The sequence below is a fragment of the Hippocampus guttulatus genome, chromosome 4 (assembly GCF_054856545.1).
Source record: "Hippocampus guttulatus isolate MCC_2025c chromosome 4, RoL_Hgut_1.0, whole genome shotgun sequence".
NCBI classification, from domain to species: Eukaryota; Metazoa; Chordata; class Actinopteri; order Syngnathiformes; family Syngnathidae; genus Hippocampus; species Hippocampus guttulatus.
The window spans coordinates 21431232-21456356 of NC_141264.1; the positions used below are offsets into that span (position 1 = coordinate 21431232).

General features: G+C 41.8%; 1 protein-coding gene across 13 annotated transcripts; it reads right to left on the reverse strand.

The window, feature by feature from the left end:
* Window positions 1-99: 99 nt before the first annotated feature.
* Window positions 100-23282, reverse strand: LOC147206543 (uncharacterized). 13 transcript variants are annotated; one of them, XR_015100775.1, is made up of 8 exons: window positions 23170-23282; window positions 22677-22836; window positions 22230-22383; window positions 19745-19767; window positions 15756-15815; window positions 2496-2551; window positions 1755-1786; window positions 100-746 (listed from the first exon to the last, which is right to left on the reverse strand). XR_015100775.1 is itself a non-coding variant. In XM_086109909.1 (7 exons), the coding sequence occupies exons 1-5, from the start codon at window positions 22866-22868 to the stop codon at window positions 2541-2543; spliced, it is 324 nt and encodes a 107-aa protein (XP_085966035.1). In that variant the 5' UTR covers window positions 22869-22899; the 3' UTR covers window positions 100-746; window positions 1755-1789; window positions 2497-2540. The 13 variants fall into 13 exon arrangements, 2 of the variants coding, with proteins under 2 accessions (XP_085966035.1, XP_085966034.1); XR_015100782.1 differs by lacking the exons at window positions 22230-22383; window positions 22677-22836; window positions 23170-23282 and adding exons at window positions 17069-17106; window positions 20416-20479; window positions 20599-22219; XR_015100774.1 differs by lacking the exon at window positions 23170-23282 and having other exon boundaries at window positions 22677-22882.
* Between the last annotated feature and the right edge of the window lie 1843 nt (window positions 23283-25125).

Here is a 25125-nt window from a genome sequence, read left to right on the forward strand (position 1 = left end):
ACTCTCGCGAGATTTGCCCTCCCCCTTTCTCTTCATGACAGTGTACGAGTCTAAGTTTCGAGAAGGGGGCGATGTTACATAAACACAGGGACAACACGCTTGCCCTTTAATTTTATTTTACATTTTATTTTAAAAATCTGTACATTAACGTTGTGTTCATGCACACATCCTCTGTACAATTTCCTCCTCATCACTCACGCACCAAAACACACAGGCGCACACACACGCGCACAAGCGCAGTCGCCATCCTCTCGCTTTTCACGCGCACATACGCGCGCGCGCGCGCAGCAACGAAACATTAAATGTACACGAAATGAACTGTGACGACGTCACGTGTGGCCTGCCGCGTAGTCTGTCAGCGTGTAAGACTACAAAAATGTTCGAGCACAGCCGGTGTGCGTGCGCGTCGGCTCGCAATCCGCGTCACAAGTGCCAGCCGATGCGCGTGCACGCGACGGTTACCCAGCTCAAAACACACACGCACACACAGGCACCTCACACACGTACTGGATTACAATTATGAGTCACATAATGATATATTACATATATATATTACACGTGACGTCGCCTTTGTAACATTGCAACTTAAACACATAATGTACAGTACACGTGGAAGTATAACACACGCATACACACGCACACACACACACACACAAACACACGCATATATGGACAAAGAAGTATTTTGTAGTTTTGGTTTACATTTTTTTTCAGCGTCCCACTTCACACGTGGCTCGTCCAGAAAGCTGTAAACAGGACAAAAAGTGAAATTTTAGTACTGGGGGAAATGTATAGGATGAATACTTTTTTTAAAAGCATTTTATCTACGAACAATAAACATTATTATTTTTCGTAATTCAAAGTTTTAGTCTCTTTTACGTCCTTCACACACCTACACAACCTCCTTGGGTTGCAAAGTTTTTTTTTCTTGCCCCTTCTCTGAAAACACACTGGTCACTTCATCTATATTCGTCTTCATTTATAGCATGATGAGATGACGACAATTGTGGGTGTAGCACACAGGGAGATTTTGTGTAATACTTTTGTGACTACATTGAGCTATACAGGGACGACATGGTTCAATATATTCGAAACAGCTCTCCGCGTGATGTACAAACACACAAAGCCCGTATAGAACAACTCAACTTTTCTCACACTTATTTTTTTTACTGTCAGGCTTGAACACACAAACACAAACATATGCACGCGCATTTACAATGCTGCATTTATGTAGTATGTAACATATTGTATTTATCTCTGTGTGTGTACGTGTGTGTGTGTGTGTGTGTGTACAGACAGTCAGACAGACAGACAGACCAACTTAAAATAAGACGTTTAATGTTGTTGTTTTTTTAAATAAAGTGAACATACTGCATGATGTAAAACTAGCAATAAATCTAAGCGTGTACGTTTTCAACCAATTGATCATCGTCTCTGTGCTTTTTTTGAAAACATTAGTTTGAAACACACTTGGTTTCTCATTTCAGCACCACCCAAGTGGACAGCGACACTTGTATAAAAAGACACGCTCACATCAAGTATTAGCGTGTCTCCTCCCCTCCTCATCATCATCATCATCACATGTAAACCCAATGACGACCACCTTGGAATATACTCTTGACAAAGAATACGACAAGTGTGGAAAGTGACGACAAAGAAAACACGATTGTCTAGAGCACAGAACACACACACACGCTTCACATCTGAATATCACGTTTAAACATGGAATGACAAAAGAATGTGTCATGACATACCTCCCCAGGCTTTATGGCGGACGTCTGTACACCTGAATACATGCACACACACACACACACACACACACACACACACAGAGCGAGAGAAGGAAGGGGAGAAATGTCAAACTGATGTACAAAACTGTTGTAACGACTCATTATGTCTTGCTGATTTTTTTAGCCACATTTATGAGTTTTTTTTTTTGTAAAGTTGCTGCATTGTTTGTGAGGCTGCAGGAGATTTCATTTCTTTCTCTACATGCGCATCTTTTATGACTTCGTACGACTTTGGGGTAGTTGAAATGGATGTAATACTTTGTAAAAGTGAGTCAAAGATGGCAAGATTCATATTACAAATCAAAAGCTTGCTTTTGAATTCAAATGTGTTCAAGTGACATATATCACTTCGGTTTTCCACATTTTAAGGATGTGCGACCAATGTACATGTTCGAATTCAGTCAATCCACAAGATTTAAAACGTTACATTATCATGACGCTTTACCCACTATTTTAACACTGACAATAATTTGCACCCTGTGTGCGTGTGTTGCACTCTCTTTTATTCTTTCTTAGAATTTTTTTTACTAATGTAATTATTGATGTAATCGTTGTCAATCAAAAAATTGGGCATGTGTGTGCTGCCTTATGTGTACTATTTTTATTGATATAAACCAGTTATTATATATATATATATATATATATATATATATATATATATACACATATATATACATATATATATAAAATCACATAAACACTCACCTGTGTGTGTGTGTGTGTGTGTGGTTTTGAGCTTCATCCCTACAATCATGTGCTCCCTGCAACATACAGCAAAGAGCATAGTGTTACGTTTATTCATATAACTACACACAAACAATTTATATATATATATATATATATATATGTATATACTGTTTATACAGTATATATATAGAAAACACATACACACACACACACACGCATCCAATTTTGTTCATACCAAAGAATTGAGCACACATCAACTCTGAGAAGTTAAAATATTCTCACACCTATCGTCTACGACAGGAGAAAAAAAAAATAAGCAATGCCTCAGGTAAACCAAGCCAAAATTTAATAAAAAGGGGACAAAAATCAAGCTAAATTTGAAAGGAGGAAAAAAACCTCCACTTTTTGCCTGAGAACATATCAAATCACTGCAATGTAAATTAACTTATCAGCCACGGTTTTCTTTCTTTCTTTTTTTACCTCTAAATACATTTTCACTTGCATATTCAAGTTCAAAAAAATTCCTCAGTGTAAAGGTCAATTTAAATCAGTTTTGCGCATGAAAGAACACACACACACACACACACACACACACACACACACACACTCACACACTCACACACTCACATGGGAAAAAAAACATTTAAAACTTGGTTCCAAACCCATAACAATCAAATGTAAAATTGTTTTAATATCACATAAGCAGGTTCAATAATTATGAATAACCACATGACTGCAAACACAAAAGCACTCAAACAAACACCAACAAACTACGCACGAGTTGTCAATTCCTATCTGAGAACTATGCAGCATTGTGCATTTTAGCCATTCCAATTCTTCAAGCATTTATTCTCGATTCACAATTATTGTAATCAGTGAAAATTGAAGAGTGAAATTGAAGAAAACTTCCACCGGGTTTCTTGTGAGGAAAGAAGGGAAAAGACGGTACATGGCAGACACGCGGGATGCAGGACAAAAGCTGTTCCAACTGACACGGCAGCTGCCGCCACGCTAACCGACAAGAAGTGGAGCTGTTTTTCAATCACCCGATTGTTTACAGCTACTCAGAAGCGGAGCGTTGGACAATGAACCGCATGCTGCTTCACCAAGTCGAGAGAAGGCACATGGAATGCAGTAGGAGGTAACAAACGCGGCGGCTGCCGTCACGAGCGGACCACCATTCGGATCTGCTTCGTGATCACAAACATACAATTGTTTATAGTTACTTGGAACAGGATGTGGAAAGATGAGCCACATGCTGCTTCACCAACTATTGAGCAAATACATGGAATGCAGTGCGTGAAGCAGCCGCTGTCAGATTCGTACTACGGATACGTTTGCCTCGTGATCGTAGACATAAATTTGCTTCCAGCCACTCAGAGGCAGGGTGCTGAAAAATCAGCCACGTGCTGCTTCACTTAGAGAGCAGTCACAGGGAATGCAGCATGTGACAAATATGGCAGCTGTTGTCACACGCGCACAAAAACATCGACCGCCTCATGATCGCAAGCATCCAAACAGTACCTGCATGCCCACGGTTATTTGAAACGGGGCATTGAAAGATGAGCCACATGCTGCTTCACCAAGTACAGAGCACAAAACGTCAGACCACCTCATCACAAACAAAATTGAGCGCTCAAGATCTGTTAGGGAAAAAAAAACGTTGCTGTACATGAAGACGGCCTCGGCTATAAGAGTGTCAACAACTTGAGACCGTCCACGGGTTGTCTTTGGAAAATGAATATTGAATTATATTTATAAGCCGGAAGCCCATTTCTTGGTAGCTTTAACTAATCGGTAGGAATAGTTATTTTTATTTTTTACCCCTTGTTGAATAAAATTCTTGGCCCAACATGCTGAGTCAAATCCTCAACCCAATGTGTTGGATATAAACATACATCCATCCATTATCTGAACCGTTTTATCCTCACAAGGAAGGCGGGCCGTGCTGGAGCCTATCCTAGCCGTCTTCAGGCAGTAGGCGGGGGACACCCTGAACCGGTTGCCAGCCGATCGCAGGACACACAGAGACAAAACAACCATCCATGCTCACACTCACAGCTTGGGACCATTTAGAGTGTTCATTCAACCTGCCATGCATGTTTTTAGAATGTGGGAGGAAACCGGAGTACCCGGAGAAAACCCACACAGGCAGGGGGAGAACATGCAAACTCCACATAGGAAGGCCGGAGCTGAAATCGAACCCACGACCTCTGCACTGTGAGGTCAACGGACTAACCACTCGACCACCGGCCCGCCCTGGGTATAAATAACACAGCATTAAGTCTGTTTCAGATCCAGCGCTTCACTCTGAAAACAGTTGGGTGGGTCAAAAAGAACCCAATTCAGGTTAAAAAAAGGACTAATCCACTACTAGGGACAATTTCACCCTTCTTTGTGTTTTGTTTTGTTTTTTTCCCCTGCAAAACACCCCCCAAAACGGGGTCATTTTGGACAAAACAACCCAGAAGTTTGGGTCAAATTGACATGAAGAAAATCAGGTGACCCCCTGCCCCCAAAAAAACGTGAGTGAAGCACACGTGGTTGCAAGCTTCATTTGTTTTATATTTTGCATTATGGTGACATTTATTTGATGTCATAAAAATATTTTGGCTTTTTTTCCCTTGATTTTAAATAGAATTATGACTAAACTCACAAGAACAACATAGACTGCATCCAATTTATTTATCACATTCAGAATAATGGTTTGTATTTATGCCATTTTTAAATCAGTTATAAAACACACACACAAAAAAATTTAAAAGAATGTTCATATTTGTAGTGACTTGCTGCAAAGTAAACACTGCTGATCCATTTTTTTTCAATAACCTATTTTTGTCTTTCATCGGAGTGAAAATTAAATGTAAAAGCACAAAAAAAACAAACGAGGATTTATTGTGTGACTTTTCTTGAACACGTTTTTGTACATCACACTTGATGACAACATTGAGAAAAATCCTCAAGTGTTACCTTTTATAAAATATTTTATTTAAAGCGTATCAAAGCCGTTTTATACACAGACGAAATTCAATGCACTTGACATCAACACAATACAACTCCCAAAAAGTGTCTTCATATTAATGAAGCTAAGAGACATACTGTATGATCACAATTTTGCATCTTTTTTTTCACCTATTCATTTTTGGACCAAAATATGACCTCATATATTTCAAATGTCTCACTACTGACAAAATCAAAGCTATGAGATGGATTTGTTATCGAGGTACAAATTTTGGAGAGCTAAGGATCTCCTTTGGTGTTATATGATGAGAGTAGGGCAGGGGTGGGAAACCTGAGCAGCCATTTTCTCTGTCGAGGCGCCACTGAAAAGCAGGGGGAGGCTTTTTTTTTCTTTTTCTTTTTTTGGGGGTGAGGGGGGTTAACAGCATGAAAAAGGCATTCTTAAGGGATGAAACGATGACATCAATACATTCATTCATACATTCATCGACACTCCTCAGCCCTGAGGCTCGTCACAACAAGATGGCCGACCTGCATCTTTTTTTTTTCCCCTCCTGCCTTCTGACACACACACACACACACACACACACACTTATGCAATTGCTCATCTTTATCTTAATTTGCTGATCAGGCCAATGCCAACATAAATGACAACGTAGTATTTTCATGCGTCTTATTTCTTACATCAGAGGTTGGCTCCAAAAAAAAAAAAAATTGTTTTTTTAAATCCAACCACTGAAGCCAGTTTGGTTTAGCCACTGAAGTCTAACTCTGTGATTTGAAGAAGTCTTTGAAGAGGTCTTTTTGAGGCTAATTTTGGCCATTTTCAGAAAGTCTTTCAAAGTTAAACTCCGGCAAATTTTGCGGAGTACCCGGAGAAAACCCATGCAGGGAGAACATGCAAACTCCACACAGGGAGGCTGGAGCTGGAATTGATCCAGGAATATATTTCAGCGCAAAATGAAAATCTAGAATGTCATCTGTTGTAATCCTGCTTTTTATTCCTACACAAAGTAATGGGTGGTGGATGGATGGATGATGAGAGAGAGATCACGAGGGATAGATAGATAGATAGATAGATAGATAGATAGATAGATAGATAGATAGATAGATAGATAGATAGATAGATAGATAGATAGATAGATAGATAGATAGATAGATAGATAGATAGATAGATAGATAGATAGATAGATAGATAGATAGATAGATTATGGTATGAAGTAACGTAAGGAGACCTACAAATAACTGATGGGGTTTTTTTCAGAAATGTTCATGGATTTTAGTTTAAATACTTGTTTATTAAAAAAGAAAAAATAAGTTATATTTAAGCCTGTTCTCTTTCCGTCAGCCATTTTGGAAATGACGTCATTGTTGGTTGCCCGTCAGAAACAGAGAGCGGTGACTGAATTCCCACCACACATATCATACTCTGTCTGCCTGCACCTTGATCAAATTTACTCAAATCATGTCACGCCAACCCGCGCCACAACTTAGACCTGCTTTCATCTGGTTTAAAGCCTGGTCTACTTTCAGCCACCAAATTGGCAGGTAAAACAAAAACACCTTCCTGGCCTACCAAATTCCCCAAAAGTCTCAACAAGGCTTTCATGGGCATGAAAATTAAGCTGCACCAGTTCTTTACACCCGAGTGCGCATGCGCTGTCTACGAATACATCGCCCAGTGATTTAAACAATGGGAACAACCCAATGCAACATTTAATCGTGAAACAAAAATATGTTGGTGCTGCCTCATCAATAAAAGCATTATAACTACTTTCAGTCAGGAGTAAGAAATCTACATTACAGGTCATAATGATATTATTAATCAACAGCAATTTGTTAATTAGTGAGCTAAATATGGAACAGAAGTTAACCTTGTCGAGATAACCAGAGATCCTGGTTTGTTCAGAGGCTGACAAGCTTTACTAAGTTTGTAGCTTTATTTGTCTCTTGTTACTTTTTAGCCACTTCACAGAGATGTAAAATGCTTCCTTAACTCCATTGGGCCCTGACTTATTTTGTGGACAAACATTGTTATTACATCATTGTTACATCGTAACTAATCGATTTGTAGCCTGGAGCCGGCACATCTCAGTCAGACGTGCAGTTCGGATTCTTCCTGATACTTTCAAAATGGGAGACGAGAGTCATGTAAGTTGGATTCCAAAATTGACAAGGTTCTTCATCCTGTCAGTGAAATCTTGTTTCCAATCTATAAAAGACTGAAAATGTGTCAGCTGAATAAAGTTCATTTATGGATTCTGAACCAAAATATCATTAAGATGAAACAGATTTTTTTTTTAAATTTAGGGTACTATTTGACGTTTTTAAAATAATGACCTTGTCGGTTTTATATGGACACAATTTCATCTTCACAGAGCCTTTCCTTGCGATATCTTTTACACAGAAATTATCATTACTACAAAACTGACATCATTTTAGGTCGCTGGATCTCATTTTAGGTTTTAAAATGATGGCAAAATACATCATATTTATGGCAAAACCTGAGCTGGACCAATCACAAATGTAAGACGGTCCTCAAAGTGGTTTTTATACAAAGTACTATGGGGGAAGAAAAAGTCGGGGCAACTGAACACTGTGTGGACAATAAAAATTTTACCTGTGCGACAAAGATGTCTCCTGTGTGTGTGTGTGTGTGTGTGTGTGTAGGCCTACCGCTCAGTCGTATATAAAAAAAATAGAGAGTGCTATGGAAAGAGAGAGAGAGAGAGAGAGAGAGAGAGAGAGAGAGAGGCGACCCAGAGTGATGATACACTGCTTACACACATGCGCGCACACACACACACACACTACCCCCCTCCCCCCATTTTAATTGTCGAGTGACGGAGCGGGCCACCACTTTTGTCATCAAGGCCTCCAAGACGGTGAGGTATCACAAAAAAATAAAAAACAGATCCTGCATTTAAAAACATGCATATAATCATAAGATCTAGAAAAAGGCTCATGTTCTTTAATGTTGTAATATGAACAAGATCTGACCGATAAACACGAGGCTGAGTGCATGCGCTTCTTCTTCCGCGTGTGCGCGCCACTCACACTATCGTTATTCTGTCATCATTTGAAAAAAAAACACATTTTTTAAAAATGGAAAAATAATCCACGATGATGAAATATGATGGAACACAAAGGAAAGTGGTCGAGAAAGCTGGATTGCTATATCTCCAGAGACCAAACTAATGTATTCGTAAGTGCCCACTCCCACAGCGGCGCATTCACCTCCCTCTCTCAGGTCCACCGCCCTGCGCTCGTCCGCGCAGTCGAGCTGCACGCCCCGCTGGATTGATGCCGTTAACCCAAAAAAAAAATCGACTCCCGAGTTTCAAATCTCGTGCTGACCACTGCATCTGAAGACTGAATATTCAGACTTCGACAGGTGCCCAGGCACATTTCAGTCATTTGGCGAATGCCAGGAGAACAGTTAAATTCCACCTGAACTCAAGTTGAGCGAATCCCTCATGTCAGAGTGTGACGTGTCATTAAAACCTGTATAACTGCACGCACATTTTTTTATGTGACATATATACATTCTTCAGGGACTGCGGTCACTACAGCAGACAGTCTATCATGTTATCAGGTTACAAGTTATCATTATTGGTGCATGAAAGGGCTAAATACAATGAAGCAGCCGGATTTCAAGGAGAGTTTCAGCAAAATTGGGCGATGAGAGCTACAATGACAAAAATTTTGCCGCTGGTGCCTTTGACACACAAACGAGCCAATTTACGCAGAGACACGACAATGCGCAGTCTGGGAATTCAATGACATCAATGTCACTCGTTGCTTTTAACACAACAGGGTGGAAGAGGTGAGCGTCGAATGTGAAATTTGACACTCCTTCCACTCTTCTCTTTCACACCACTGCCAACCAACGTCTGTTATTTTGCGGGTATTCTTCGCTGAAAGGCCAAAAAAAAACATTCAATTACATTTTTGGCAGAATTAATCGATTTCAATGGGAATAACATTTTGATTAGCCATATTGCATTCAACCCTGTACACTGTAAAAAAATAAAAACACACAATGTGTATTTTTTGGGGCAACTAAAACAGTAATGTAGGGTTGGGACAACTTGAAAAGATGAATTATTGACATGTATGTTGAGGAGCACAACAAAGCAAGCAAAGTCGTTTGCTTCAAAACAATTTGCCGAGTTGTTTTGACTTCCGTCTTTAAACAGGGGCTTTGTTCTGACAACTCTTATTAGTTTGTGGAAAGTGCGGGAAAGACACAATTAACATTAGCAAAATTTTGACTACTTTGTTGAATTGCCCAATTTAACCCTTTCAGGGGCAGCGATTACTACAGTGGACAGTTTAGCAAGTTATCAGGTTACTGGTTATCATTATTGGTGCATGAAAGGGTTTTATTGAAGCTTGTTGCCTTGAAATTTTGTATTCATCCATTTTTTTATGTTTTGTTTTTTTTTGACAGTGTAGCCCATTACTAGCATGCACAGAAACACAAATGTTTTTGGGGGGGGTTTCCCCTCTCCACCCCTCAGCTCGACTTGGGACCAGACTTTGATCTACTGGTCGATCGCGATCGGCCGTGACGTGGTTCGATGATGCGGAGCGCAACGGTGACCGTGCAGCTGGTCATTGTCGGCCGCGTCGCGGTTACCCTACCCTACCCCCCCCCCTCCCCCCTTTCCCATTCATCCCCCCCTTATACATGTTATGTCTTGTGACTTGTTGTAACTGTCTAATGCTTATTCATGTGCTAGGGTGTTTTTTTTATCCTGGACTTAAATTATCCTCGGAAAAGGATAGTTCGAGCGTGTTTTTTTTTCCCTCTCCCTACCCAGCGTTTTTCCTTTCTGAATTCTGATTGTAATTTCCCCATTGCGGGACAAATAAAGGATATCTTATCTTATAATGGGCACCCCTGGTGTAGCCTATACAAAATATTCTAGCATAGCATAACACACATGATGTTAGAAAGCAGTGCATGGTGTCAATTATTTTGGAAAGAATTCCATGGGACACTTATGATGCTGATTTTCACACAGCGGTTCAGGGACAGACAATGACTGGGTGTCAAAATATTTTGGAGGATTCCAGATTAAATTCTTCTGAAAACCCATTACTGTCATCATTCGCCATATTATCAGTGGTCGTACCGCTCACACATCCAACAACATCCAACCAACAACCAAATAGACAATCTCCCGTCGCTTTAAAATAGTCCGGTTGTCACATAACGTGGTGTCTAGATCTTTCCTTGATTCCCTACTAAATTCTTTCATGCTAGGAAGTAGAAGAAATGAAGTCAATAAAATCAACGCACTCAACAACAACAACAACAACAGAACTTGCTTGACAGGCAAACAATGTGTCTGATGGTTTCCAAATTTGTCATACTGCACATGCAATACGTTTGAAAACATCTGAACATTTTCTTCCCAATTGTTCACCTGCCTCATTTGCCTTAAAAGAGGAAATCCAGATATATGATACAATTAATATCATAGTGGCATATTAAAGAGGATGAAAAAAAGCGGCCTTTGTCCCACACAAGCAACGCAATATGCAATCTTGTTTGTTTTCTCACATTTGTAATTACTGTCTCTCCGCGAAAAGACTATTTTGTGGGACTTTGAGCAAAAACAAAAGACAAAAACAAGTAGAAAGTTACAAACAGAAAGAAGAGTTGCTCATTGTTTTTTAAATATTGAACGTTGTAATTGTATTAGTCTTACTGCTATTCTTTATTTATTTGAATACATTTTATTAACGACATACATGTCTCATTGCTTGTTGTTATATTTCCAGCGCAAGTGTGTTGTGACAGGTTTGGTTTTGGTGCGGGGGGCTGGAGAGGGGTTGATGCTTCATGTGCTGCTCACACAGGAAACAAAACATTTTGGACAATTTTCCATTACATTTTAGAGCAAACAAAAAATGACACACACACACATGCACACACACGCACGCTCATTCGCTTGGGTTGTTCATGATTTCTGCGCAGTACGCTCTCCCCAAACTCTTTTTTTTTTTTTTGGTCAGAAATGACTAGATTTTGTACCAAAAACAAGACTGTGTTTTGAGCACCAAACTTTTAATTTTTTTATTTATTTATTTTTCAGAAAGTATTTGTTTCCTTTTATTCGTAAATGCTGTGGGAAAATAACACACACTATCCTCCTGATATAATTATAACTATTTGTTTTATAACTATCAAATCAATTTTACGGAGACCAATTTTTTTTTTTACGTCCTACTAAATTGCTTTCATCACGATTAATATTTTTCATTGGCTATATGTGACCTGACAAATATTATATGGAGTGATATACAGTATATGATGTCCATGTTGCTCAAAATGAGTCGCCGCTAACATCGTGACATAAGATGGTTTCTAACTTGCTTGTACAAGTTCCTACTTCATCAATATCCGGTTCTTTTGTCTACAGTAAGGTTTGAATTTGCTCGTGCAGCTCACACAAGCAGGAATCAAAATATTCAATGTTGTGGAAATTAGTCCAATTACAAAAAAAAAACTATTTTAAAAACATGCTGTCAGATATTTTCGACTATTTTTGACTGGAATTGAAAATAGATTAGCAGTGTGACAAACGACCACTTTCTGCTTTACAAACGCGGACAAGAAAATAAACGGTGGCAAGATGTACCATTTTATGTAGCGCTTCACTTTTTTGCATCATTCACGGTATAAATGATATTTTTATCATTGAAGGATTAACTAACACACACACACACACACACACACACACAAGCTATGCAAAGCTGTTTTGGTCACCTATCACTGAATTGCTGTCAGTTCCTCTGAGAATGAGGTTGGCTATTTAACAAAAAGTAACACACTGCAATAAGTGGAAAAGCGACAGATTTTTACACTACTTGAAAAGACTGAGTTATGTCTTTCATGAATGCTTTCAAAAAAAAAAAAAAGGAATACAAATCAATTGTGAGGGGGGAAAATTTGCATTGTTGTAACAAAGGCAAATGGCCAATTAGAACTCTCCTCTAACTGAGCTTTAAAAGGATCTCTTAACAAAAAAAGTGGAAAAAAAATCTGGGGAAATATTAGCGTAGCATGCCTTAAAGTTAACATGCAAAAAAAATTCTCTCAAAGTAGATTTTTTGGGGATATAATATTAGAAGCAAAGCGTGTCGGCCATATTTGTGGAGGGTCTTGCAAACCAGTCCGTGAATATGGATGTTTTTTTTTTTTTGAGCTACAGTAAAAATGTGCCGGATTCAGATTTTTTTTTGTGTGCCATGAGCAAAGAATATCTTCATCATTGCCTATTATAAGTTCTTGCAAGGTTGCTAACATCGTCAGCCATTTTTGTGGCACGAGGGTTACATTTTGTCAATAACAAGATGGACTGTAAATTTGTTACATAGGGCGTAAAATGCTCTTCTGAAATCGGGTCACATTAGCAATGCAACATGTCAGTCGTATTTGTAGAGTCTTTAACCACATCGTGTATGTATTCGATGGTGGAAGAAGAAAATACAAGTTGTGGGGCAAAATTAGCAGGGCACCATGTCATCCCTATTTGTGGAGCGTCTTGCAATCAGTTACGCCGTCAACAATTAAATAGGCTGTGATTAGTAACATTACTTGTTATGTTAAAATGTGCTTATACGAGTGTCTTAGAGGTTCTCACCAAATTTAGCACTTTTTTTCATAAACAGGTGCATTCGGTGTAAAAACTGGCCCCATCTTCATTTTTGTTACGGGGCCAGTCCGGTTTACCATTTTGATAATTTGGCGGGCTGCGCGGTGCCATGATGGGCGTTACGGCGCAGTGAGGGCGTTTTCGTTTACACGCCCCCAGCGCACTTGACAATTTGGTGACAGTAAGTAGATGAGCTAAGAGCAGGTCTAAGTTGTGGCGCAGGTGGCGTGAGGCGACTATGTTGGATTTGATCGAAGCGCAGGCAGACAGATTCTGCGCTCCGCTGATATGTAGGGAGGATGTCATCGCATTTCATTCGTCAATGTTACAACAGCGTGCATCGAACCCTCTGAATCTTTGTCGAAATCAATTTATTGAATGCATTATTACTTATTATATTAGTACCATCAGAAATCGATCGTGTGTTCAGATAAGTGATTGTCTAACTGATTGGTAATATTCTCTCGTTTACTAAAAGGTTTTGGTGGAGACCAACACCTCACATTTGTTGACCTACACAGAGCTCGGGAAAACATGCGTTTGTCCGTTGTTGGACGCTGGTGCCGGAGTGTGAGGTTATTGCAAACTAGATAATTGTGAAAAAGTTCATTGTAGAGCATGAAAGTATTTTTTTAGGAGTGCCTAAAAATGCTCCTAAACTTGCTGTGTATGGCAATACGGGCCGGGAACGATTTCAAGTGAGACATGTTGGTGATACGTTTACGGAATCAATATGTCGGATACGAGAGGAAGTAAATGTATATTTAATTGAGACCTAGCGGGAAATAGATTTGCTGTTGTTGACCTCCAGTTTATCTACAGGATTAAGTTGAGATGCAGTGTTGGAGAGAATAAAGACCTGAAGTTTTGTGTAACGCGAAGTTAAGAACCAATTATTTTGTACATGGATCATTTTGGTCCTCAACCATTTGTCACGTTGTACCTGATGGATCAGAGCGCGCTAAATCGAGGTCTGGTGCTTTGGACATTGGATGATTCCACGCCACCCCAAAGGAGGAGCGGACTTGTTTATGTCACTTGAATGATATTGAAAAGGAAATGCATTTGTTTAGGTTTGTTTTATTGTTGTCGACGTCACGTATAAACGTTTGCAATGTCGGAGGAAGAAAGACTCAAGTTTGGTTATTTTGTTGTGCCCAACTGCAGCTCCTTGCCACTGTTCTTATTTTGAAATGTTTGTGCTTGACTGTTTGTCTCATTCAATAAACAGCCGAAAGTGTATCTGCACTCCTTGCCCTCGTGCGAAGGTATTACAGTAGCGATTAACATCGATCACTAATCAGAAATAGCGATAGTGGCCAAGTATGCTAAAATAACACGAGGAATTGTATCTGTATTTGTCAGTTGTTGGAGCCACTCTTGAGCCAAACAGCACACGAAACTTCACAAACACAAATTTAGCGTGTATCGAAATTCATTTGCCAATTTGTAAAAACTGGACAAATTACTTGCATGTGAAATTTGGGCTTGTGTTAGAAATTCTCATGTGTTCTCAACTTATCCTAGAAAGTCACCATGTGCAATTGGATGTTACAAGCAGCAAATAATTGTCCTAAAATGATTTGATTTTAGGGACCTGACATTTGTTACTTTTAACAGCAAGCAAGAGAAATTTCACAAACTCAAATACAAAGGCAGGTGTCAAATTCAAGTTTCTGATTCAGCCCACTAAAGCAATTCAAGTCTAGGGGCTACTTTATGCATTTTGTTTGCATGGGTTTGTTCTTGTGCTTTGGGCTGGAAAAACTGCACCAAAATTGCTACATTTCTTCATTTTTAATAAAACTGTGAGGCAGTTTCCCCACTAAATGCCCAACATATATTGAACGGCAGTTGTATGCAGTGATGACTAAACATACAGGACTGGATTTGTTTTTGTTTTGTTGGCAAACAAAAGCTGTACCAGTGTAGCCATTTTCTTGACTTTAAATATAAATTACAACCTTTTCTCACTACATCTCTTCTTAATATACATTTCACTGCAATTATAAACTGAGGTGATCGATTTTATGACTGAACCTGTTTGTTCTTATTTTGGCAGTAACTCTCAACCAAACTTGCTAATTTCGGTCACTTTTGACAGACGTTTCAAGCATGTTTTCATTTAATGCAGTCTTATCATAAAGGGAACAATAGTTGTACTAATCTTAGACTGAAGGTGACTTTGCATTTATATAAGGACAACGTGGCCCGTGACAAAAATGACTTTGAGACCCCTCCTCGAGCACAATTAAACTCCGCATCTCTCAGTACGTGGGACCAGAAAGAGCTCACTCACTAAACTTTGCCTTTCCGCTTTCCATTGATTACGTAGCTATGCCAAAACGTTTTTTTTTTTCTAAATTAGAAGTTAGAGTATCAGAAAACGTGTGTGTCGGGCACGCACACGTTTGGTTCGCGGCGTCCATTTTGTCGCCGTCTGACCGTCAACCAGTACGACTTTCTTTCATTTAATCCGACTACTGTATCCTCCTACGCAACTGGAGTTGATTGAAGTTGATCTCAAACGTACAGATGTGGTGGAGACAAACTCGTGATGGCACGCGCAGCCTCGAACCTTCCCGGGGCTTGCGCAATTACCTCGACGACGTCCCTGTCAAAAACACGCGCATGCATTGTGGCTCACCCGTGCGCGTCTGGATCGGCCTCCTGGTAGTGGTCTTCGGGTCTGGTGTTTCCTCCTCACCTGCGAGACAGACAAACGCACCGTGAGAAGTTTTTGCAAGAGCGAGCGCGTGAACGCGTGTTTTGCACCCCGGTTTGCCTATGACGTCACTCAATTAGAAGAGCTCATCTGTTTGTTTCACGCACGTCCATCCTTTTTTTCACGTGGGTGTCTTTCAAGGCAAGGTATTGCTGGAGGTCAATCGTGGGGTTATTTGGGCCTATGTTTGAAACTTTTTAGTACCCTTGTTTAGAACTTAAAATGCCATCGTCGTGATATTCTCGCTATGTTTGTCACGTGTCTTTTTTTTTTAATACGGTGCACTTGAAGTGGTGACGTAGGGGTGTTTTCATCCTTCATGTTTTTTTTTGGTACCAGCCTGTTAAAAATCTCGCCAGAAAACTAAACTTTCCGCGCGGTTGCCACGTGTCATCGTCAATGTAAGGGTTTTAAAAAAACTTAACGTGGTGGTGTTTTATTGTGTTTAACTGTTTGTATGTTGTTTTAAATGTCTTTGTGTTCACACACACACACACAAACACACACGTCAGATTTTTACTTTTGATGCACAAGCCCATCGTATAAGCAGCCGGCGGTTGTTTTTGAAGTGCACTATAAATAAAATATAGTAACCCTCGTCATAATGAAATCATATTATTATCAATAAACGTTCTGCATTTTCATCATGGGGAGTGCGGTTTCAGATTTTTCTCGGTACCCTTTGCCCTCATCATATCGCATCACTCAACTTTGTCTGCCACGTGTCTTTTTTTTCCCCCCAAATACAATGTATTGCTGTTTACAGTGCCCCCCCCCTTCATGATATCAATATATTTCAGAATTTTGAACATGGGGACTATTGTTTACCCCCTTTTGGCACTATTCTGCTGGACACCGAATCACACGCACTTAATGTTGATGATGATGACGATGGCGGGTGGACGGGACAGGTGACGTCACTAAGCGACCAATCACGCCGCTCTTGTGACTTTTTTTTGTTGACGTCTGTGCACGCCACGCGGGATCGGTGGGACGGAGCGGTGCGCTCGCGTGCACGTTGTTGTTCAAAGGGGCCACCTCAACATCTTACGCGCTTATCGTTGCTCACTTTAAATGCTGCACTTTTTTTATTTGAATGGGTCAGGTGGTGGTCGTGGGGTGCACACGTGTACTTGTGTGGGGGGGGGGCTGAAAGAGGGAGGGGGATGCTTGAGGTGCGTTCACTTCTATTCATAAAACACGATTGAGAGTGGGGTGGGCTTATTGTCACACACCTTTTTTTTCCGACCCTCTTGTTATGTTTGCTTCTTTGCTATAGAAAAACATGTTGCACGTCAGAAGTCATAGGAGAAAAGAAATTCAAGAAATAATATGAAAGATAAAATAATAACACGAAGGCTTGTATGGAGGAAGGTTGACATTTTTTAAAGTGTTATGTTTTGATTTTTAAACTTAAATATAGGATCAATTTGACCCGCAACATTACAGGAGGGGCGCGGTAGGGGAGGGGGGGTCCAAACAAAGTTACTTTAAGGGGAGGTTAGTGTGTGTTTGACTCACAAAGTTGATGTGTTTTTGTCGAACTAAATAAAATATTCTTACAGTGAAGCATGCAGGAGTTAGAGTAAAAGTCAAGTGGAATTTTAAAAAAAAGTGTGTGAAGGGGCGTGGGGGGTGTAATTAAAGCCTACAATAAGATGACGAAATAATGTGCAGGGGTTCTACTTTGCTGCAAACAAGACGGGTAAGGGAGACAAGAGCATGAAGAATGAAAAAAAAACGACACTGGGAAAAAAAAACAACAACAAAAAGGAAAAAGAAGCAAGCGAGGAGCGTGTCAGGGGAAATTCCACGAGTGGCCGCGATGAAATCCAGCCTCCCGATGTGTCGTCGATGTTGTCGGCGGCGAGCGCGCCCCCCGCGAATGCTTTTTGGGGTAAGGGCTTCCCAGATGCATTGCTCAGAACAGCAAGCCCAGACCGCAAAAAGATTCACGAAGGGCAATTTCTTTGTTGTTGTTGTTCCCCCCCCCCCTCGGGTGCTCCTCCGTGACTTCTCCTGCCGTGAATCTCCCCCTCGCTCTCCTGCACTCCACTCGAGTGTATCTCCAGCTCTATTCGCCATCACACACGCGCATACACACACATACACACACACAGGCGCGCGCGCCCGCATGTACGCGCTCATAAATGAAAATAGGAATAAGGTAGGGGAATCTCCGCAATTTGAGAGCTGTCCGTGGTTCTTTTCCTTCTCCTCTAAACTGCAAGTTGTTTGCACGTCACTGTGCATGCATTCCCTTAAATTTCGCCTCCCTTCTCTCTGTATAGTGTTCGATGAGATGCTGCTGCTGCTGCTGCTGCTTGTTTTGTTGCTGCTGCTGCCGCTGCTGCTGCTACTGCAGCCGCTCCGTGCGAGGAGGGAGCCAGGCTGTAGACTGCTGGCAATAAATAGAGAGCAGGGGAGGCGTGTGATTGGTGCGCGGGCGAGCTCGTCATCAGCCAATCGCAGCCTCGTTCGCACAGGGACCCCCCTTTTTGAAAAAAAAAAAAAAAAAGAAAGGAAAAGAAAAAAGAAATGGGGGGGGGGGGGGGGGGTGACGGATGTGTGTGCGTGTCTGTGTGTGTTGGGGAACCAATTTGTGATCAATATCAATGATAGAGGATCGGGCTATTTTCTTAACACATGCAAATTAAATTAAGAGTTAGACAGGAGGGGAGGGGGAGAGAGGACAGCTAAACCAATCAAAACCCTGCAATGCAATGTGTCCACACAGCATCCAAACAATGCTCGTGCATGGGGGGGGGGGGGGGGAGTAAATAAACTTACCTGCTTCCAACCCCCCTCAAAAAAAAACCCAAACAAGCTCGTTACTTGATTTCGGCTTCAGTTAGGACATGGTTGGACTTCGGCTCTAATGGTAATGGTGGTCTTTTTATTTACTAGCCAGTCAGTCACGATTCTCCCCCCTGCCGTCTGGGCTCATGCACAGTGACTGCCTCTCTCCTGACGCAGCCAGCCTTCGCGCACGCTACCCACGTCATGACGGAGCGGGATGAGATGTGCACCCCCCCCCCTTTTTTTTTCGTCCCTTCCTTCCTTTCCGCGCAGCTTTCCCGCGCTTTGCCTGATGCAGAATGAATTTTAAAAAATAAAGTAATAAAAAGAAAAGAGGGGTCATGGAAGAAATAAAGAGGAGGGGGTAGTTCGGGTGGCTATCAGCCCCCCTTTCTCTCGCCATTCACTTGGCGCGCTCATTCCCACTGAACTCGGTTGGCGGAAACAGCAAAACTCGCAAGAACCTCCCTCTTGCGCGCCCTGCTGGTCACCTGAGGGAAGAACCATAGTGATGGGCAGCTTGCCGAGCTCAAGCTGGAGAGTTCGGCACGGGTGGTCGGAAAATTTGATGCCACCGGCCCCAATGATTGAACGCGCAGGAAACGGATGGGACATTTGAATTGGAAGATAACTTGGAAAGGCGGAGGCCGAATATTCTGCTCGGGGAAAATCTCTTTCTCACAGGCGTTGAAAATAAGCTCACTACTGCCACTTGGCGTGCGATCAGCACCACTGACGATGGACAGCTCCCGGGTCTCCCCTCTCCCACTGCGGCTCCTTTTTCTTCCTCTGCCCCCCCCCTCCACCTCCATGCATGTATGAGTGTGTACCTCCTCTTTAAAAATAAGAAACCGGGGAACCCCCCGCACCCGATTTCTCTCTCTCTCTCTCTCTCACACACACACACGCACACACTGATAGAGACAGAACAGACAAAGGGGTAGGGAAGGGGTGGGGGTGGGGTGTCCTACAGCGTGGTAGGGGCTGGGGGGGGGGGGATTCCAAGCCTGCAGGAAGTGTGCGCGGTTGTCATTCCCGCACACGACACACGAGACTGGGTGAAAAGGAGGGAAAACCAAAGAGGTACAGCATGCACGTTCAATGTCACTCACCTGGCTGCGTTCGTGTACACCGCCTAAAAACAAAAATACATTTGGTTAAGGTTTTATTTGATTTGTTTTTTATTTCAAGCCCTGAAGAAAACATCTGCAAGTTTTCCCCGGGATCACCTTACTGACACCGCGCTCCCCCCTCTTCTTCTTTTTTTTTTTTTACATCGCTATTTGTGGAGGATGCAAAACTATCTAGTCTATTTTTAGCAGAAGGGAGGCATGTTCCGTGAAGCTTCATGCAAATGAGCCCTCCACAAGTGTGCACGAACGCCGCCGCTGTTTGTTGCACCAATGCAGCGATGTTTTTTTTTTTGGGGTTGATGTTGTCTCTCCACCAAGCAACTCCAAACATCCACCAAACCGATGATGATGATGATGATAATGATGACGATGATGAAGAAGGCACATTCTACCTGGCACGACGCTCCTCCACAAGTGGAACTGCCGTTTCTCTCTTTCTTTTTTGTTGTTGTTTTGCTATAAAAACAAAACCTCTCGCGTATAGGCGAGCAAAATTTGTAAAGCTGCTTTGCTGACGAGACTAGAAGCAACCCCTCTGCAAAAAAAGAAATAAATAAAAAGCAGTTTTTCTTTTTTTGAGGGGGGTGGCTGAGGGGGGTGAAGGGCTGCGTCAGTTACTAGGCATTGACGTCACGTTCAGATTCTCTCACTTTTTTTTTTCTTCCCTCCGCCCCGTGGAACCTGCTTGGAAAGATGCTGCTTGCTGCTGCCATCCTGCGTATGTGTTGGGGGGTGGGGGGGAAGAGTACCAAAAAAAAAAAATCAAATATGGATCTTGTGATATTCAGATATTCTAGATTTGTAAATAATAAGAATAATTGTAAAGAACTTACGTAGTTGTTCTGTGTAAACAGCTGCGTAGACGTAATTCTTAACTTCAAAACATCAAAGCAACATCATGCCAGCTAGACACGCGTGGAATTGCACAAGTGGATGCTTTTGGAGGGGTGACGAGTGGAGTGGTTGAAAGTAACAAAAGGTGGTTCCGACAAAAGGTGGGGGGGGGGGGGCAAGTGGGGAGCAAAAGGGCTGCGCCCGTCGCATCGGTTGGCGCTATTTTTAGCCTTGCCTGTGGGCCAACTGTACACGGCGAGTGTGCGCGGACGCGCACGCGCATATCATGAAAAATACACGTCAGTCTTACTTGCTTTCCTTTGATGCCCCTCCTCCCTATTCCCCGAGGGACAACAAGAGCCAATGGGATAAGTGTGTGTGACGTCACCGTGGACACACACGCAGGACACTTCACGGGGTGGGGGCGAGCGGGGGAGAAAAAAAATGTCCCCAATCAAGCAGGGAACACGCTTATCAATGGGACTTGCGGCCCCGAGGGCAAAGGTGCAGTGCTGGAGAGTGGCCGCATGGTGTCGACAAACTCGACCGAGAGATAAGACCAAAAATTCGACAGAAGAAGAAAACACTCGCAAACGTCACCAAGTACGTTTGGTTGGAAGCAATGACAAATTAGGAAACAATATACAAATATTTTACAGATAATAAGAAGTATTAAGATATGTTTGCTCTGGTTAAGAGGAGTAGTGTTAAAACTCGAAATATTTAAACAACACAACACCTTTAAAAGCAAGAGGAAAAATTCTAATAGAAAAATAGCAATGTTATATTAAAATTCAGTGGGGGGATGAAAATATTGGACAAAAAATAATTACTTGGAAATATTTCAACCACACGGTGCATTTGGCAAAAAAATTGAACATTTATCTTTCAATAAAATAAAGAAAAATACAGTAAATTAAATATGACAAGAATAAAATATTAACAGAGACAAAAATGATTAATACTTGAACCACACAATATAAATATATTCTTCAGCGTTTGAATAAAATAAGAAAAGGAAATTGTAGAAATACATTTCCAAGAACATTTACAAAAAGAGAAAATATTGCCCAAAAATATCATTTACCCTCCTTCAAACACAGAGATTAAATGAATATTTTTAAGGTGCTTTAGTATAAACAAAATACTAAAAGTAAGGAAATACAGTAATGGATCTTTTTTTGTTTTTTTTTAATAAAACAAGATCTTCCAAATTTCACTTAAAATAACTTGAGAATTGTTACATAACAACATGGTGCCCTCAAATCTTGGTTGCAGAGGATGCTCTTTGGGACATTGTAAAATAAAAAAAACGAAGTATTCAATTTCATGGATGAAAAAATGTTAATTCCCGCCATCCACTGACTTGCGTTACAAAACAATCACGTGGAAGAATCAAGAGGGCTGGCGCAGCCCACCCCACGCTTTACTCAATGTTCCACGGCAACCTGCTGCTGCTGTTGACTTTCTTACTTGACTGCTGACTTTTTACAACGCTTATCTATGCATCGGTTTTAAAGACGAGGGTTTCTCATTTTTTCAAAGCAAAGCACTTAGACACAATAAAGTTGTGTGAAACAGACAAATGTATTCCAAACAAACGTATTCCAAGATTGTTTTTTTTCCTAACCTGCCTTGTGTGCTTCCTGCTTGTTGTTGCCGAGCGGCGCGGCGGAAGATCCCCCGGCATGTGAACAACACTCCTACGCATCACTGCAGCCTCATGCGTCCTGGCTCTCCCCTCATTCTTTTCTCTCTCTCTCTCTCTCTCTCTGGTGGAGTGTCTGCAAAATCACGCAAAGATCCCTTACTCCCTCCCCACTCCCCACAAAAAGAAAAAGAAAAAAAACCTCTCCACCAAGATGGATCGACACGTTCACCTAAATCCACTCGGCAACTACGTCAAGTTTGTGCTGATATTGCCCGGATGGAAGATGGAGGAGGGAGGAGGGAGGGGAGGGATTCAAGAGGGGGGGGGGGGGTCTATGCCCACAGGATGTCCTCCAAAATTAAAAAAAAAAAAAAAAAGATACACACATGCGGTCAAACTTTCTGGACTACAAATGGAAGCACTTACCCTTAAAACTGTGTGGAGATTTTTTTTGGGGGGGGGGGGGTTGGAGGGGGGTGAGAAAGGGTAGGAGAACGAGAGGGTGCAGGAATCAGGCCAGTACGGTGCTGATGCTTCGTCTCCTGGATCAGACCCAAATGTTTGCCGGCATTGCCAATTCCCGATTCTGGAAGAAAAAAATGGAGGATGGGGGCTCATGTTGGAGGTATAGGGGCGGGTGTACGATAGAGAGAAGTGGTTGGGGGGCAGAGTTACATATGTGAGCCAGCGCACCAAAGCTGAGAACAGGAGGTAGGGGGCGTGGGGGTAGTGGGGGGTATTTGGGGAGAAGCACGATTCACCTCAGTGTGGCTGTGCGTGGGTGCATGTGCATGCACGTGTGTGTGTGTGTGTGTGTGTGTGTGTGTGTGTGTGTGTGTGTGTGTGTGTGTGTGTGTGTGTGTGTGTGTGTGTGTGTGCTTCCAGACGGCTTCAAGGGACACAATAAAAAGAAACATACTTTCATGGAAACCCTCCATCCAGGGAAGAATGGAGAATAGCGGGGCGTCACAGGTAAGTTGTACCCAGAAACAAGGCAGCACGGCTGGGCTGGAGAGAACGATATCAACCTCTGTGTGGAGCAAAAAATAAATAAATAAAAACCTCATTGTCTTTTTCTCTAGCTGTCACTCTCCATGAGCCTCTCTCTCTCTCTCTCCGGCAGCGTGTTATTGACCTGCATTGACGTCATTGCGTCATTAGGTATCCCTTAGAAACACTGACTTTCAAAAATAGTATCAAATTAATTCAGCTCACAAGCAGAGCAGGAGAGAGAGACAGACAGAGGGAGGGAGCGTTTAAGGTCGGGGTGTTTTGGGGTGATGTTTTATCGCCCAAACAGCCCACCATCATCATCCTACACACACACACACACACACACGCGCGCGCACACATTCATACAGACATGCACAAACGAATGAGATTCCACATTGGGATGCAAACAGATGGCGCGACAATTATCTTTGGGGTCAAAAATGTCAGAATGAAAACGTCTCTTTCTCTCTTTCTCTGATCTAAAAATATCTCTCAGCCTTCCCACCCGACCACATTCAACAGCGCACCACTCCGCCCCCCTCCCATTTAACCTTTAGGCGACAGGGAAAGGGAACACCTTGAGGACCCCTGATGATGTTGAAGCACGATGATAACCACGTCATTACATTCGGGACCATTCTTGAAAGGAATTGTTTCGTTCAAATAAATAAATAAATAAATACATAAAGATTGAAACAAAAGGGGTGCCAATGATGGCAGATAAGCATAGAAAGGGCGTGTCCATTGTCGGAAGATGCCAAGGGCACCAAAATAACTTATCTGGATTGTACCATTTTCTGGCACTGATCCATCTGGGGTACTAAGCGCACGGAGGGGTTTGCGGATTGGTGGAGAGAGAACAGTCAACATGTCGTCCGTTGCGAGCGACTGTGTCAACTTTCTCATCTTTGTCGATGTCATTGGCTATCACCGTGCTGTGATGTCACGTTGCTTATATTGTGGACATATAATAAGGCCATACCACAAGAACCATCAGAATTTGCCATGGAGGAGGTAAGGTGGCAGGAATGGACTGACAGAGTAGGAGCTGTCTGTGGTTCTGAACTGAAAGTAACAATGAAAATGATAACATATTTTTAAAAATCTTTGGAAAGAAAATAAACAATGAGGGCGTTTGGGGGAATTTTTAGGTTGACACGTTTTCTTTTTTTTTTTTTTTCAGTGTATTAGAAAAAAAAATCTGCAGTGACAATGCTCAGGTGTGACTGAAGCTGTTTATTGTATTTTTGGTGCATCTTCTCACTGCCAATGAGTGTTTGTATTTTTCCACATTCCACCCGCGAAGGAATGAGTGACAAACAAAAATAAACACTCACACACGGCATCAGGACAGAATTAGCTCTTATGATTCACCCACTTGAATTGAGGTGGACCGTAGCTCGTGTCGTGGGAGGTTCCAATTCTCGCCTTTTGGTACTTCTCGAGCTTTAGAGGTGACACAAACACACAAGATTACATTTGGGTGGGTGTTTGTTGAAGCAGCGGAGGAAGAGGCATCATTTTTTTAGTTGGTGTCCGTTGTGTGTAGGTGACTCTCATTTGCTGTCTCCAGGTAGCTGTGAGGAAAAAAATGGACTCCACAGGCCAACGCGACACGTAGCACTGACGCTATAACAAAGCTTTGTTAGCTAGCAGGCTACTAGTTCACGGAGAATGATATAAGCCAGTAGAAAAAGATGAAGGGAACTGTACCATTCGCATTTTGGGATGAGAGGGGGGGACATTTTCACTCGAGCCTAAACTGCCAAAAAAGGGCAAATAAATTCACAAAGATTTATTTTTAAGTGCTAAATTTCTGTTCGCTTTTTTCGCTAACAGGCTCCTAGCTGTTTCATGAAGAATAACATCCGGAATAGTTGAA